Raw genomic sequence first — 12927 nt, 5'->3', positions numbered from 1 at the left:
GCGAGGCTCGTCTCTAACACCTGGTGCTGCTGGCGTTTCTGTCTTCCTCTTGGAAGCTGTGTTGCGGAGGAAATCCTGCACGTGCCCTCTCACCCCGAGGGATGGCACGAGTGGCCCTGCCCCTCCAGAGAGGTTGGCAGAACAACTAGTTCAAGGGCACGAGGGAGAGGAGAGCGACTGAGGACTGACAGGGTTCGCGGATATCTCAGATGTTAGGAAGCACTTCATGAAGCTGGAGAATTTGAGCATCTCCATCGTGGCCTCGCCGGACATTTCTGGAGCATCTGGGATGCTCTCCCCAGGGTTCCGAGGAGCAGATGGGGGCCTAGCTCCCGGGCTCAGGGTCAGTGCAGCCTTGCATGTGGCCACAGGCAAAGGGGGGCACAGAGCCTGAGAGCCTGGGTCTCTGCAATGGGCACCCGATTTCCACCTGGAGGGAGACAGGTGCAGCCACAGGCTCCCGTCTCAGCCACGTGTGCCCGCGTCATCCTGGCTGCTGGAGTCGTTGCCACAATTGGGTGCCTTCCTCCTGCAAAGCCAGCGGGCTTCTCCAGCAGGAAGGCGCGGGACGCCCTGGGTGACTGTGTTGAAGTCTCTGTGGTCAAGGGTGAGCTCATGGGCTGCGGGCTCTGGTGATGAGCCGGACACCAGCCTTCCTGTCACCCCTCCCCTGGTTCCTAAGAGAACCATGGCTGCGTGTGACCTGACGGTGCTTGACGAGTCCGCCACCTCGCCTCTCCCCGAGCATGCTCTTCCCCACGCCAGGAAGTCAGCAGTGTACAGACGGTGCGCATCACCTCTGGCTACTAAACAGACCGGACGTTTGCTTTGAAAATTAAAGTACAGGGTCGCTTCTGGAGCATTTTCATCAGCTCATTACTAGATAGTTTTTTAAGACTTGACCGCTTTCAAATCTGTCTGTGAGATTGTTTTCAGTCACCGAGGACTCCATCTGAAGTCGCAGGTGCTGGAGTCACTAACCCCCTTCCCCCGGAGGCCCCAGTCCCAAGCTTTTATGGACGAAGCGTAATCATCCTGATGAGCCCGGAGGGACAAGCAGGAACCCACAGTCTCTCAGCTTTTCTTCAAAGCCTTCCTGTTCCAGTCACCAAACCCTCAAAGACGAGGCGAGCGGTCAGGCGCAGGCTCCCTGAGATGAGAGCATCGCAGAGACCATGCTAAGCAGCCGTCACTGGGAAGGAAGGACAGCCCCCGCGTTACCCGCCCCAAACCCAGCTGCCCTACTGTGCTCTGGTTCATAAGGACATTTGAGTGGGACGGAAGCGGGAGGCAAAGGCTGGAACAAAGAGCAGGGTGTCCATGTGGGAGGTGGCCATGACTCCAGGGGACGCAGCGTCAGTGACCCCCACCCGCCCTCACTGTGCGGCCTGGCGGGGGTACAGATGGAGCCCTGACTTCAGACAGCAGCCCTTGCTTTCCCGTCGGCGGGACGAGGCAAACGTTTCTGATGGTAACCTGAGTTTCCACTGCCCCCCAGGGCCTGGCACTCCTGCCTCAAGGGTGGGTACAGGGGCTGGGTGACCTCAACTTGAGCCCAAGCTGCCACCTGGGCCCAGATTTCCACCTGCAGGACCGTAGGCATCTCAGACCCTCAGCTGTTCTCTCTGCACGATGGGACTTCCCCTGCGGCCGGCTTCTTGTTGGGATGAAGGCACCTGGGACTTCCACCGGGACCGGGCCCATTGTTGCTACCCAGGCTGCCTTTGCCTCAGCAGGGCACACTCATCATTCGAGGCGTGTTTTTGGGGTGCCTGCCACATGCCCTGGGGCCCCAAGATCAAGTCTGCCGCCTGCTCATTCCAGGTGTGTGAAGATTCCCGGTGCTATTCGGGGATGCCGGCCAGAAGACCCTCTGTGTGCTGGGGTGGGGGTAAACCAGCCCCATCAGGTTAGGGGACAGCTGGAAACCTCTCGAAGCCCCGGCTGGTTTAGCTCTCCATCATGGGAGAGCCACCTCCATCATGGGAGAGCTGCCCCCATCCCTCACCCCCAGGTGTGCCCAGATGTGGCCGGCTACCCAGCCGAGCTCTCCATCTACAATGCTTCCCAGGGACATCTTGCTGGGCTCCAGTCACTCTTCCGCTAAGTCAGTGCATCCTCCGCCCCGGGTCCACATTCCCGGAGGCCCCCGGGGAGCGCGCCTAGCTGAGCTGCACGTGCTGAAGCGCAGGTTGGGCTGAGCAGACGGCCCGAGCCTGCAGACGAAGCTCCCAGCACCGGAGAGAGCCTGACTCCCTGCCCTCATGGGAGAGACAGCCAGCACCTTGGCTGAAGCAAAACCCACAGCCACGCCGAGGGCCCAGCTTCCAGGGACAGGCCAGGTGGACGTGCGGGTATACTATCGGCCTGCTGAGGAAGTCAGCGACACGCTCCCTGCACCGCTGCCATGAGAGGCCCTGAGCCGTGCAGCAGTCCAGGGGAGCGAGGCCGGGTTGCTGGGGCCGGGGAGACCTGCGCAGAAGGCAGTGAAATCCCAACCAGGGCGGGGTTCCCGGCCCAAATCTGAGGGGGAAGGCTTCTCGGAGGAGGCAGATGGCTGGGGTCAGGGCGCGTGTACAGGACAGCACTGGGGCAAAGGGAAGGAGGTGAGGAGAGAGCAGAACTGCACAGCACCTCAGCGGGCAGCGAGGAGGAAAGCGGGGGCCGGGGACACAGTGACTGTAGCTGCGGGTGTCCCCGCTGCTAAGTGACACCAGAGAAATGGGTATTTCTGACCAATTCCCTGAGGATCCATTGCTTCCCAACATCCCCATCATCCCTGGGTGGAAGGAAGTGCCCCCGAGGGGGAGGCAGTGAGCCAGGAGAGGAGGCGGCAGGGAGGGCCCTCCGGCGACTGCCAGCAGGTGGACTAGGAGGGTGTCCAGACCTGGGGCGCATGTGTTTCCCATGCAGGGCCGGATAGGGTGTTTGCGGCTCTGCGGGCCCTATGTTCTCTGTTGCACTTTCTTCTCCTTCCATTCACAACCCCTTCAAACTGTAAGACCGTCCTTGGGTCAAGGGCCAAACAAGAAGAGGCGAGGCACAGGCGGGACCTGGCCCGAGGGCCGTGGTTGGCTGACCCCCATCTAGGGCAGGGCTCTAGAGCCAGGGCTAACCAGGGAAGTGTCTCCGTGGAGGATGGCGGAGTCCACACCTGTCAGCGCTGAGGTTCAGTGGGTGACCCCGCCCTGGCACACCCCCCTGAAGCCCCCCAGCCGGCCCCTTTTGGGCAACCCCAGGGGTGTGGTGACTCTGAGGCGGCTCCTCTCTGGGAGCCACCGTGTCTTGAGAGACAACGTGGGGTGCGCCTTCCTTCCCCGGGGCCCCCCTCGCAGCTCAGGGTCTGGGCGAGACCCCAGAGGCCTGGGCCTTTTCAATGGCACGAGCTTCACAGGAGTCATGAGACCCCAAACAGGTTGGGGTCACCCAGGAAAAGACCTCAGGCTCATGGACAGAATGTTCTGGATGGCCAGGGGTGGGCAAGGGGAGTGCTGTGCCTCACAGAGTCCAAAGTGGGACTTTGCGCCCGGCGCCCCCTCACTCTGGCTTCACACTGGCCAGGTGGCACCTCGCTGGAGGGGCCACTGCGGTGGGCGGGGCCACGGGCACAGCGCCCCGAGGACTCCGGTTCTGCGGGTCTCGGCAAACCGGGGTCCCGAACAGCCGGGGCCTGAACCCCACGTCCCACTAGTAAGGCCAGCGCCTTGGGGTAGGTCCAGGACGTGCTTCAGTTTCCACGTTCCCAAAAGTCTTCTAATGTCTTAAATCTCAACTTTTTGATTTTTAAAAAAAATATCTAAGGATCACTAATAACTAACCTTGGCTTCCTTTTTCACAAAGAAATGAGAATGTTCTGCTAGTCGGGGAAGCCCGGGACCACCCTGTGCAGGACAGGCTCCCTCACGCCCACCCTGCCCAGTGGCCTCCAGGCTCGGGCACTGGGTCCTCAGGCCCCGCCACCACATTTGGCTGCAGAGGAGCCACACCTCTGACTCGTGACCAGGAAAGCGCTCCGACAGTGGGCGCAGGTCACCCATCAGGGAACCCCACAGGGCTCCATGGAAGAGCTGGCATCCAGGGAGACGGGGCTCCCAGGGCTGAGGCCGTGTCTCTGGGGCCCTTCTCCCCGTCCCGCCCATGCGCCCTCCTGGGGCATGGGGTCTGTGGAAGGGACGGTGTCGGTGTGGATGTGTGTGGCAGCGGGCAGCGCGTGGCTCCGCAGGCCGTGAGAGACACCAGCTTGCCCCATTTCGGAGGCGGAGCGGGTAACGCCTTGTTAAAATGCGAAGGCGCTTCAGCCTTGGCTGAGACCCGTGCCCCTGACTGTGTTTCTGGGACTGCGGTCACTGATGCTGTTCCCATCGTCGTGTTCACGTTGCAGACAAACCAGATGAGATAGTCCCCGCCTCCAAGCCATCCCGAACCGTCGAGAACGTGGCCGTGGAGTCCAGGGTGGCCACCATCAAGCAGCGGCCCTCCAGCCGGTGCTTCCCGTCCGTCTCTGACATGAACGTGAGTGGCCGTGCCCCGGGGACCAGGGAAGTGGGCGGGCCTCGCAGCATCGCCCCTGTGGTGGCAGGGCCCAGCCTGAGTGGCAACGGCCGTCCTTGCAGTGGTGGCTTACGCTCCCCACGCTGTCCAGACACGGAGCCCCAGGCTGAGTGGCCACGGGACAGGCACTGTGGCCCAGTGGGGACAGACCAGAGCCTGGCCACCACTCACCACATGACCTGCGCTCAGTCACCACACATACATGCGCACACACACCCCTCTAGGGCTGCAAGGCCTGAGAGCCCCTTCAGACAGAAGGGCCTCCGCTCCTAGTCTCCCCAGAGTACAGAAGCCCCCGGGGCTGGAAGAGGCCCGGTTTCAGACCCGGGCGTAGGGGCCTCCCCTAGTGGCGGCTCCACGCACAGCAGGACCCAGGGGACGAGGGCATGCCTCCCAAGATCTCAGGGGCCGGGAGCTGGGGTCGCACAGGGCTGGGCTTCGAGGACTCGGGTCACCGCGCCCAGTGCCCAGCTCAGAGCCGCCCTCTCGGGACCCTGCCTGGTGGCCCAGGGGCTGGGGCAGAGGCGCTGGGCTTCCCCGGGGCCGGCTCGTCCTGGGCAGGCTGCTTCTCACTGTTGTCCTGACTCAGCCCTCGGCGCCCCATCTTCGTGCCTGGTGCTGGATCCCAGTACTACCTGCTCTGAATACTTACACAGTATTTTCTCTGAATCCACTTTGAACTGACTCACTCTGTTTAACCTAGCCTTTCCTTAAACAGTAATACCCGTAAGGATCACCAATTTGATATGATCATTTTGTGCAGTACACATTAAAACAAACACAACTGTGAACAATTACAATTAAAATGCTCCGCCTGCCCCTCCCCCACCATCTCTGGAACTCCGAGGGGAGAGCGGCGGCTGCACGAGCTCGAGCTCTCGGTGGGCGGCCATCCTGCCAGGTCAGCCCTTCCCTCCGGGCCCTGCCTCCCCAGTCCTTGCCCCTGGCTGCACCCCAAGCCCCACCATGTCCCAGACACTCTCCAAGCCCAGCCTCAGGCTCCAGGGGAGAGAGCCAGCAGAGCCCCCAAGCCCCAGAGCCTAGGTCTGCGTCTCACCAGGCTGGGGACATGAGCACCAAATATGTAGGAACTTGCACAGGTGTTTCCATCGGGTTCTGCATCCGATATTTTTCCTGAGTTGCCCTCCAGCGCAGAGACATGGGGGCAGCCAGCAACCTCAGTTTTACAGTCAAGGAAGCAGCAGGTTCGGCGGAGGCTGCGCAGGGCATCTGTTTCCAAAGCGAAGGAGGCCGGCTCTAGGCTCCTCCTGAGCCAGGCCGGGGAGGGAAGACGGGAGCTGGACTGGGCCTCGGAGCTCCAGGACCGTCCTGCAGCTCGCTCGCTCACAGCCGGGACCAGCTCTCCATGCACCACGCTGTGGCTGGTGCTGTTAGCCCATTTTGTGGAGGAGGGAAATGGAGGCTCCTGCTTGAGGACATGGCCACGGTCAGACCCCACTACCCACCAGGGTGTTCTCTCTCCTACAGGACATCTGTCCTGGCCACTCTCCCAGAGACTTGTCTGTCAGCCACTCGGTGAATGATGTCAGGCAGACCATGGCTCCATGAACCGGGCACGCTGGCAGAGGGCGGGAGCTAGTGGGGAAGGTACAGACAGAGCCCTTCTGAGTCCTCGACGCTGGTGTGTCCTGTCAGCCTCAGCTGGACACTTAAGTGCTCCTGGAAGCAGCCCGGAAGCCACGTGATGGGTGCCCGCTGCCCGGGACTTCTGTGTCACCTTCTGGGCCTGGGCGCCATAGGTGGGGCTGATCCCGGCATGGCTCACCCCGGGCTCTCTGGTTTGCAGTCTGTGTACGAACGCCAGGGGATCGCCGTGATGACACCCACTGTTCCTGGGAGCCCGAAAGGCCCATTTCTGGGCCTCCCTCGAGGTACGATGCGAAGGCAGAAATCAATAGGTAAGAAGTGTGGCCCGCACCCGAAGAGGTTGCCCCTTGGCTCTCAGAGCAGCCCCAGACTCCCGCAGCAGCGCTGCCACCAGGGCCCGCCCAGCGACCCCCCCAGGCCCGCCCATCAGAGGGCAGGCACCCGGCCAAGCTGCTGGGGAGCCCTTTCCAACTTTTCTCCCCACTGGACCCCCGATCCAGGGTGGCTTCTGCAACCTTGCAAGCCACATTGTGTGTGATAACACCAGCAGGGTGAGGGGGCCACGTCAGGAGGGAGGCGGGGGCTGGGCCCGCACAGGTCAGAGGTGGCCGGGGAGTGGGCCCTGTGTTCCCTGCGGTCCCCACGGTCCCTGTGTAGACTGGCCCGTGCCATGTTGTGTAGGACGAGCTCAATGGACATACTTCTAAGGGTGGCTGGGTCAGGTGCTTGAATTCTAATAAAATCATGTACTGTGTGTTGTAGAAAACTGCTTACCTTTCTTGCTAATGTCACATGATCCCCACTGGCTCTGCTCCAGGCGAGGTAAACGTGACCCTTCAGACAGTCCCTTCGTGAGACTACCGTGTGAGGTCTCAGAGAAGCTAAGGCCACTGCTGGACACCAGTGGACCCTTGCCATTTAAAGAGAAGAGTGTGTGTGGTGGCCACAATGGGCAGCCCCGGTCCCGCCCTTGGGGACACTGCTCCCTGTGTTCTGGAAACACCTCCTGGCGATGCTGTCTGGAGGCGTGGCTGGTCTGTCCCTAGTTTGAGGTGGATTACAGTAGGCAGTGGCTCCATGACAAGTGATGGTGGAGGGGCACGTGCTGTCCCTGACACTCACCCGTCCCAGGAGCTCGGCCCACAGAGTAGCGCCTACGCCGTGTGTGTCACTTGCTCTGTAACCGGTTAATAACAATTGATTTCCTCCTGTCAGACAGCAGAATCTTTCTATCAGGTCAGTGAACCTTACGGTCTGGAATCTGTAGTATGAATGTCACCCAGTTGACTCTGTAAGGTGTATTCTTAAATTACTACTCCTTGGGAACGTAATTGTCAGGCAGCCGACAGGTAGCAAACGGCCAGCGCAGGAGGCCTGGCAGCAGCCATCCTCGGCGTCGCCGCAGTGCCCTCCCACAGGAGTACGTCCAATTTGGAATACCCTTATGGAGCGGGAGTGTCCGCTGGAGTCCATGACTGTAGTCTGTCCTGGGAGTTTCTTGATTTGAAGGACTTCCTGCTGTCCCTCTGCATGCCCCCGACGTGAGACCTCGTACTTCCCGTCTGTCGCTGTCTGTCTGTCTTGCTTCCCGTCTCCTGGAGTGCATTCTGTTGACGTCTGCATATCTCGGGCTGTCAGGAAGAGAGTCTGAAAGCCTCCCCAGTCGACACACAGAGAGCGCAGGCCCGCGGGGCTGACAGGCCCGCGTCCCCACGGCCGTCCCCTCAGCACGTTCCCTCACATCCAACATCCACGTGTTTCACTAGACTGAGGCCTGGAACACGACCTGACTGTGTGCCAAGCAGGCCGATCTTTGCTCCTGGTTACTCAGGGTTGTGGTAAATTGGACCCGCTCTAGAGCTCCCCGGAGGATCCAGAAAGGGCTCGCTGAGGCCAGCGGCTGAGCGCTTGCTCAGGAGCCTGCTCCGGGCTTGGACTGGCGTCCACACAGCCACCCTCCTGAGGGCCCAGGGAGCTCCAGGATTGAGCCCTCGGGTAGCCCAGAGAAGTCAGGCAACAAAACGGGCTCCTGTCACATGGGCAAGACCAGGGTTCACAGCACGTGCAGGGCCATGAGCCCACCGATGGCTCTGCTGAAGGGTGGCCAGCCTCCCTGCACACCCGGGCAGGACGATGGCGCTCTCCTGCCTCTGAACAGTGGCAGCATCCGTGTCACATCAGCCAACACAGCAACTCCCTCAACTCCTGTACCCTTCCCCCTCGTTTCAGATGGGCAGCATCACAGCTTCAGCCCCCAGACCCTAAAAACACCGCCTGCGGGCCCCTGCCAAGCCAGGAAGGATGGATGCCCCCCGGTCCAGTCCAGCCCTGCCCCAGCACACGCACATGTGCACGTGTGTGCATGCACACATGCACACAAGCAGCCCTGAGGTCAGGTGCCCAGTGCTTGGCCGGTAGAGCAACACGCAGCTCGTCGTCCAGGCCCTTACCACCCTGGCCTCACACGTCCCTCATGCCCGCCACTCGGCCACAAGCACAGCATCTCAGCAGCACGCACTCAGTGCATCCCCAGTGCCTTTGTCTTCTTTTCTTTCTTTTTTTTTTGGCTCAGAATGGGCTGCGTAACCCCTTGGCCTCGTGGCTTGTGCTGTGTTCTGTGAGCAAGTGTGCATCGTGATTCTTTGTGAGTTTGCAGAGACGTAGTATGTCACACAATCCTAGGAGCTTAGTGGGCTGTGTGTCACTGTCGTGATTTAAAACTAACCCTTCCTTCTACTTGTAGGAATAACAGAGGAAGAGCGACAGTTCCTGGCCCCTCCCATGCTGAAGTTCACCAGAAGCCTGTCCATGCCGGACACCTCGGAGGACATCCCCCCCCCACCGCAGTCCATACCCCCGTCTCCACCACCACCTTCCCCCACTGCCTACAACTGTCCCAAGTCCCCAACTCCAAGAGTCTATGGGACGATTAAGCCTGCGTTCAATCAGAACTCCGCTGCCAAGGTGTTGCCGGCGGCGCGCTCTGACACGGTGGCCACCATGATGAGAGACAAGGGGCTGTACTACAGGAGAGAGCTGGACCGCTACTCCCTGGACTCCGAGGACCTCTACAGCCGCAACGCCGCCGCCCAGGCCAACTTCCGCAACAAGAGGGGCCAGATGCCCGAAAACCCATACTCGGAGGTGGGCAAAATCGCCAGCAAAGCCGTCTACGTGCCCGCCAAGCCCGCCAGGCGGAAGGGCATGCTGGTGAAGCAGTCCAACGTGGAGGACAGCCCTGAGAAGACGTGCTCCATCCCAATCCCCACCATCATCGTCAAGGAGCCCTCCACCAGCAGCAGCGGGAAGAGCAGCCAGGGCAGCAGCATGGAGATCGACCCCCAGGCTTCGGAGCAGCCGGGCCAGCTGCGGCCTGACGACGGCCTGGCCGTCAGCAGCCCCTTCGCTGCCGCCATCGCTGGGGCTGTCCGAGACCGGGAGAAGCGGCTGGAAGCCAGGAGGAACTCCCCGGCCTTCCTCTCCACGGACCTGGGGGACGAAGACGTGGGGCTGGGGCTGCCCGCCCCCCGGATGCTGCCCTCCAACTTCCCCGAGGAGGGTGGGTTTGGCGAGGAGGATGGCGCCGAGCAGCTGTCACCGCCCACGTCAGGGGCAGTGCCCAGGGAGCCCGAGAACCATTTTGTGGGTGTCGGTGAGGCCGGAGCTCAGGGTGAGGCCGGCAGGCCACTGAATTCCACGTCCAAAGCCAAGGGGCCCGAGAGCAGCCCCACGGTGCCCCCCAAGAGCAGCAACGCGGCTGGCCCCGAGAACTACGTGCACCCGCTCACAGGGCGGCTGCTGGACCCCAGCTCCCCGCTAGCCCTGGCGCTTTCTGCAAGGGACCGAGCCATGAAGGAGTCCCAGCAGGGCCCCAAGGGGGAGGCCCCCAAGGCCGACCTCAACAAACCTCTCTACATCGATACCAAAATGCGGCCCAGCGTGGAGGCGGGCTTCCCCACGGTAACCAGGCAGAACACTCGGGGGCCCCTGAGACGGCAGGAGACGGAGAACAAGTATGAGACGGAGCTGGGCAAGGACCGGAAGGGCGACGACAAGAAGAACATGCTGATCGACATCGTGGACACGTCGCAGCAGAAGTCGGCCGGCCTGCTAATGGTCCACACCGTGGACGCTGCCCGGTCGGACGACTTTCTGGAGGAAGAGGATGAGAAGGCCGACATGGAAACAAAGCCAGACAGCTCGCCCACCGAGGTGCCAGAAGGCGTTCCTGAAACCGAAGGTGCTTTACAGATCTCCGCCGGCCCCGAGCCCGCCAACGCTGCCGCGCCCGGCAGGACCATTGTGGCGGTGGGCTCCATGGAGGAGGCGGTGATTTTGCCATTCCGCATCCCCCCTCCCCCTCTGGCATCCGTGGACCTGGACGAGGAATTTATTTTTACAGAGCCATTGCCTCCTCCCCTGGAATTTGCCAATAGTTTTGATATCCCCGACGACCGCGTCGCTTCTGTCCCTGCTCTCACAGACTTGGTCAAGCAGAAAAAAAACGACGCCTCCCAGCCCCCTTCGTTGAACTCCAGCCAACCCACCAACTCTGCAGATAGCAAGAAGCCGGCCGGTCTTTCAAACTGTCTGCCTGCCTCATTCCTGCCGCCCCCCGAAAGCTTTGACACTGTCACGGACTCTGGGATCGAGGAGGTGGACAGCCGGAGCAGCAGTGACCACCATCTCGAGACGACCAGCACCATCTCCACAGTGTCCAGCATCTCCACCCTGTCCTCCGAAGGCGGGGAGAACGTGGACACCTGCACAGTCTATGCAGATGGGCAAGCATTTATGGTTGACAAACCCCCAGTACCTCCTAAGCCAAAAATGAAGCCCGTAATTCACAAAAGCAATGCACTTTATCAAGACGCGCTCGTGGAAGAGGATGCGGATAGCTTTGTTATCCCCCCGCCGGCCCCCCCACCGCCGCCGGGTGGTGTCCAGCCCGGGACAATCAAGGTTATCCAGCCAAGGACCTCCAAGTTGTGGGGTGATGTCTCGGAGATCAAAAGTCCGATTCTCTCAGGCCCAAAGGCGAATGTGATTAGTGAATTGAACTCAATCTTGCAGCAAATGAACCGAGAGAAGTCGGCAAAGCCTGGGGAAGGACTGGATTTGCCGACGGGAACCAAGCCTGCCAGCCTCGCTCCAAGGTAAGTCCCTCAGTTGGCTTAGACGCAGACCGCTCCGTGCTGGGCTGTCCTCTGTCTCGTCCGGCCCGTGCTGCCCGGGAGGTGCCCTTCGGGAGAACCACAGCGGACGTGAAGAGGGGATGCCGAAAGCCTGTGTGCTGGCCGCATCATTGCGCTTCTCTTCCGCATTCTCCAGGACGCCGTCCGGGCCGCAGAGCAAAGATCCCATCCATCCTGGCAGGACAGCAGCCGGCACTCCCCTCAAAGACCTGTGTTATACACTGCCGCCGCCCGAACCCTCCCCAGCTGGGCTTCCAGAGAGGGGCTCTGCTCTCTCCGTTCATGTCCTCCCGATCTTTGCCAGGACCACCCGAAAGGCCATTCGAGAGCCCCACAGAAACCCAAATTGAGCTCCACCAAGCTGGTTGCAAGAGGGTAGCCATGCCAACTGGGCGTGTGAGGGGTCGGCAGCGCGTGGGGGTGTGATGAGGTGTGCGTGGGTTCTGCCCTCCTCCCTTCGCTCGGTGGGCTGAGGGTGGGGCGGGCCGGGTTGTGGCCTCCCTGGTGAATCTGAGTGAGACGCAGCCCCCTGCCAGCCCAGCCTACCCCGGCAGGCAGACCTCATGGAAGAAAACCAGCCGGTTTTCCCCAGGTCAGCCATTCCCAGCATCCTGCAGAATCTAAGCGCCTGCCATTGGGACTGGGGGTAGAGCCTGGGGGTCTCGGCGCAGCCGGCAGGCTCAGGAGGCACGCGCTGCTCCAGCACAGCACAGGCCCCCCCCCGCCCGCCCGTAGCTCTCCCTCTCCCGCCGTTTCCTCAAGGTTCTCGGGTCTCTTCCCCGTGACACGTGACACACACCAGCTTGCTGTTCCCCAGGGGCGGTGTTCTCCAGCTTCTCCCACCGACGTTTACTCCTGGGTGTCATCACTTTGACTGATGCAGTCTTTCTTCAGGCTCCTGCTGGGCAGGCGTTTGCGTCAACATCCAAGTCTATTAGCAGCAACACCACATTAGGGCGGGGTCTTGAGGCGCACCGAGAGCCACAGGGTCCCAGCCACCTTTCAGTGCGGGCGTAAAGACATTACTTGGACGGCTCCCGTTACCCCTCAGAGGAAGAGTGACAGGCCAGCCTTGGTAGAGAGAAGCAAGCTGACACCGCTGTGTTTTAATGGGGCACCCAGCAACAGCTGTGACATTTGAATAGAACCTCGGGTTGAAGAGAAAACCTTTAAAAATTCCCTGTTTCTGGTGGACGTATGTACACACATACCTACAAATATCATAGGCTCAGAAGTCTCAAGGAAATCTTAAGAACTGCCTAGTCTTGCCCTTTCTCATTGAATGATACAGTTCTCTAGCTGCTACATTATGTGAAAGTACATCAGTTAGGATGCTTCATCTCAGTGTTTCACATTTTACAAAACACTTTCACGTGGGTGAATAATCTTTACGAGACAAACCCATTTTTCAGAAGGGGAAATGGAGACTCAGAGAAGCCAAGTGGCTTGTCCACGTGTGAGCCAGCGGGAGGCAGAGCCAGGACGAGGCTCAGCTTTTCTGACTAGCACTTCCCTGCATTAGCAATGTCGGGAGGTCAGAAGATGCTGAAGGGGGTGACTCCAGGGCCACCCA

At 60.8% G+C, this 12927-nt stretch overlaps 1 protein-coding gene across 16 annotated transcripts in view; it reads left to right on the top strand.

The window, feature by feature from the left end:
• SHANK2 (SH3 and multiple ankyrin repeat domains 2) overlaps positions 1-12927 on the top strand; it is a 561061-nt gene that overhangs the window by 535507 nt on the left and 12627 nt on the right. For 8 of the 16 annotated variants that reach the window (XM_070565746.1, XM_070565743.1, XM_070565737.1 and 5 more), the window contains 4 exons: positions 4382-4512; positions 6359-6470; positions 7375-7395; positions 8903-11315. In XM_070565746.1, the coding sequence (XP_070421847.1) occupies positions 4382-4512; positions 6359-6470; positions 7375-7395; positions 8903-11315 (2677 nt within the window). The remainder of the gene's footprint in view (positions 1-4381; positions 4513-6358; positions 6471-7374; positions 7396-8902; positions 11316-12927) is intronic. The other 8 variants (XM_070565748.1, XM_070565742.1, XM_070565740.1 and 5 more) reach the window with 3 other exon arrangements.

This window comes from Equus przewalskii, chromosome 11 (assembly GCF_037783145.1).
Source record: "Equus przewalskii isolate Varuska chromosome 11, EquPr2, whole genome shotgun sequence".
In the NCBI taxonomy this organism is placed as follows: Eukaryota; Metazoa; Chordata; class Mammalia; order Perissodactyla; family Equidae; genus Equus; species Equus przewalskii.
The sequence above is the reverse complement of the archived record's forward strand: the minus strand, read 5'-3'. Positions and strand labels throughout refer to the sequence as shown.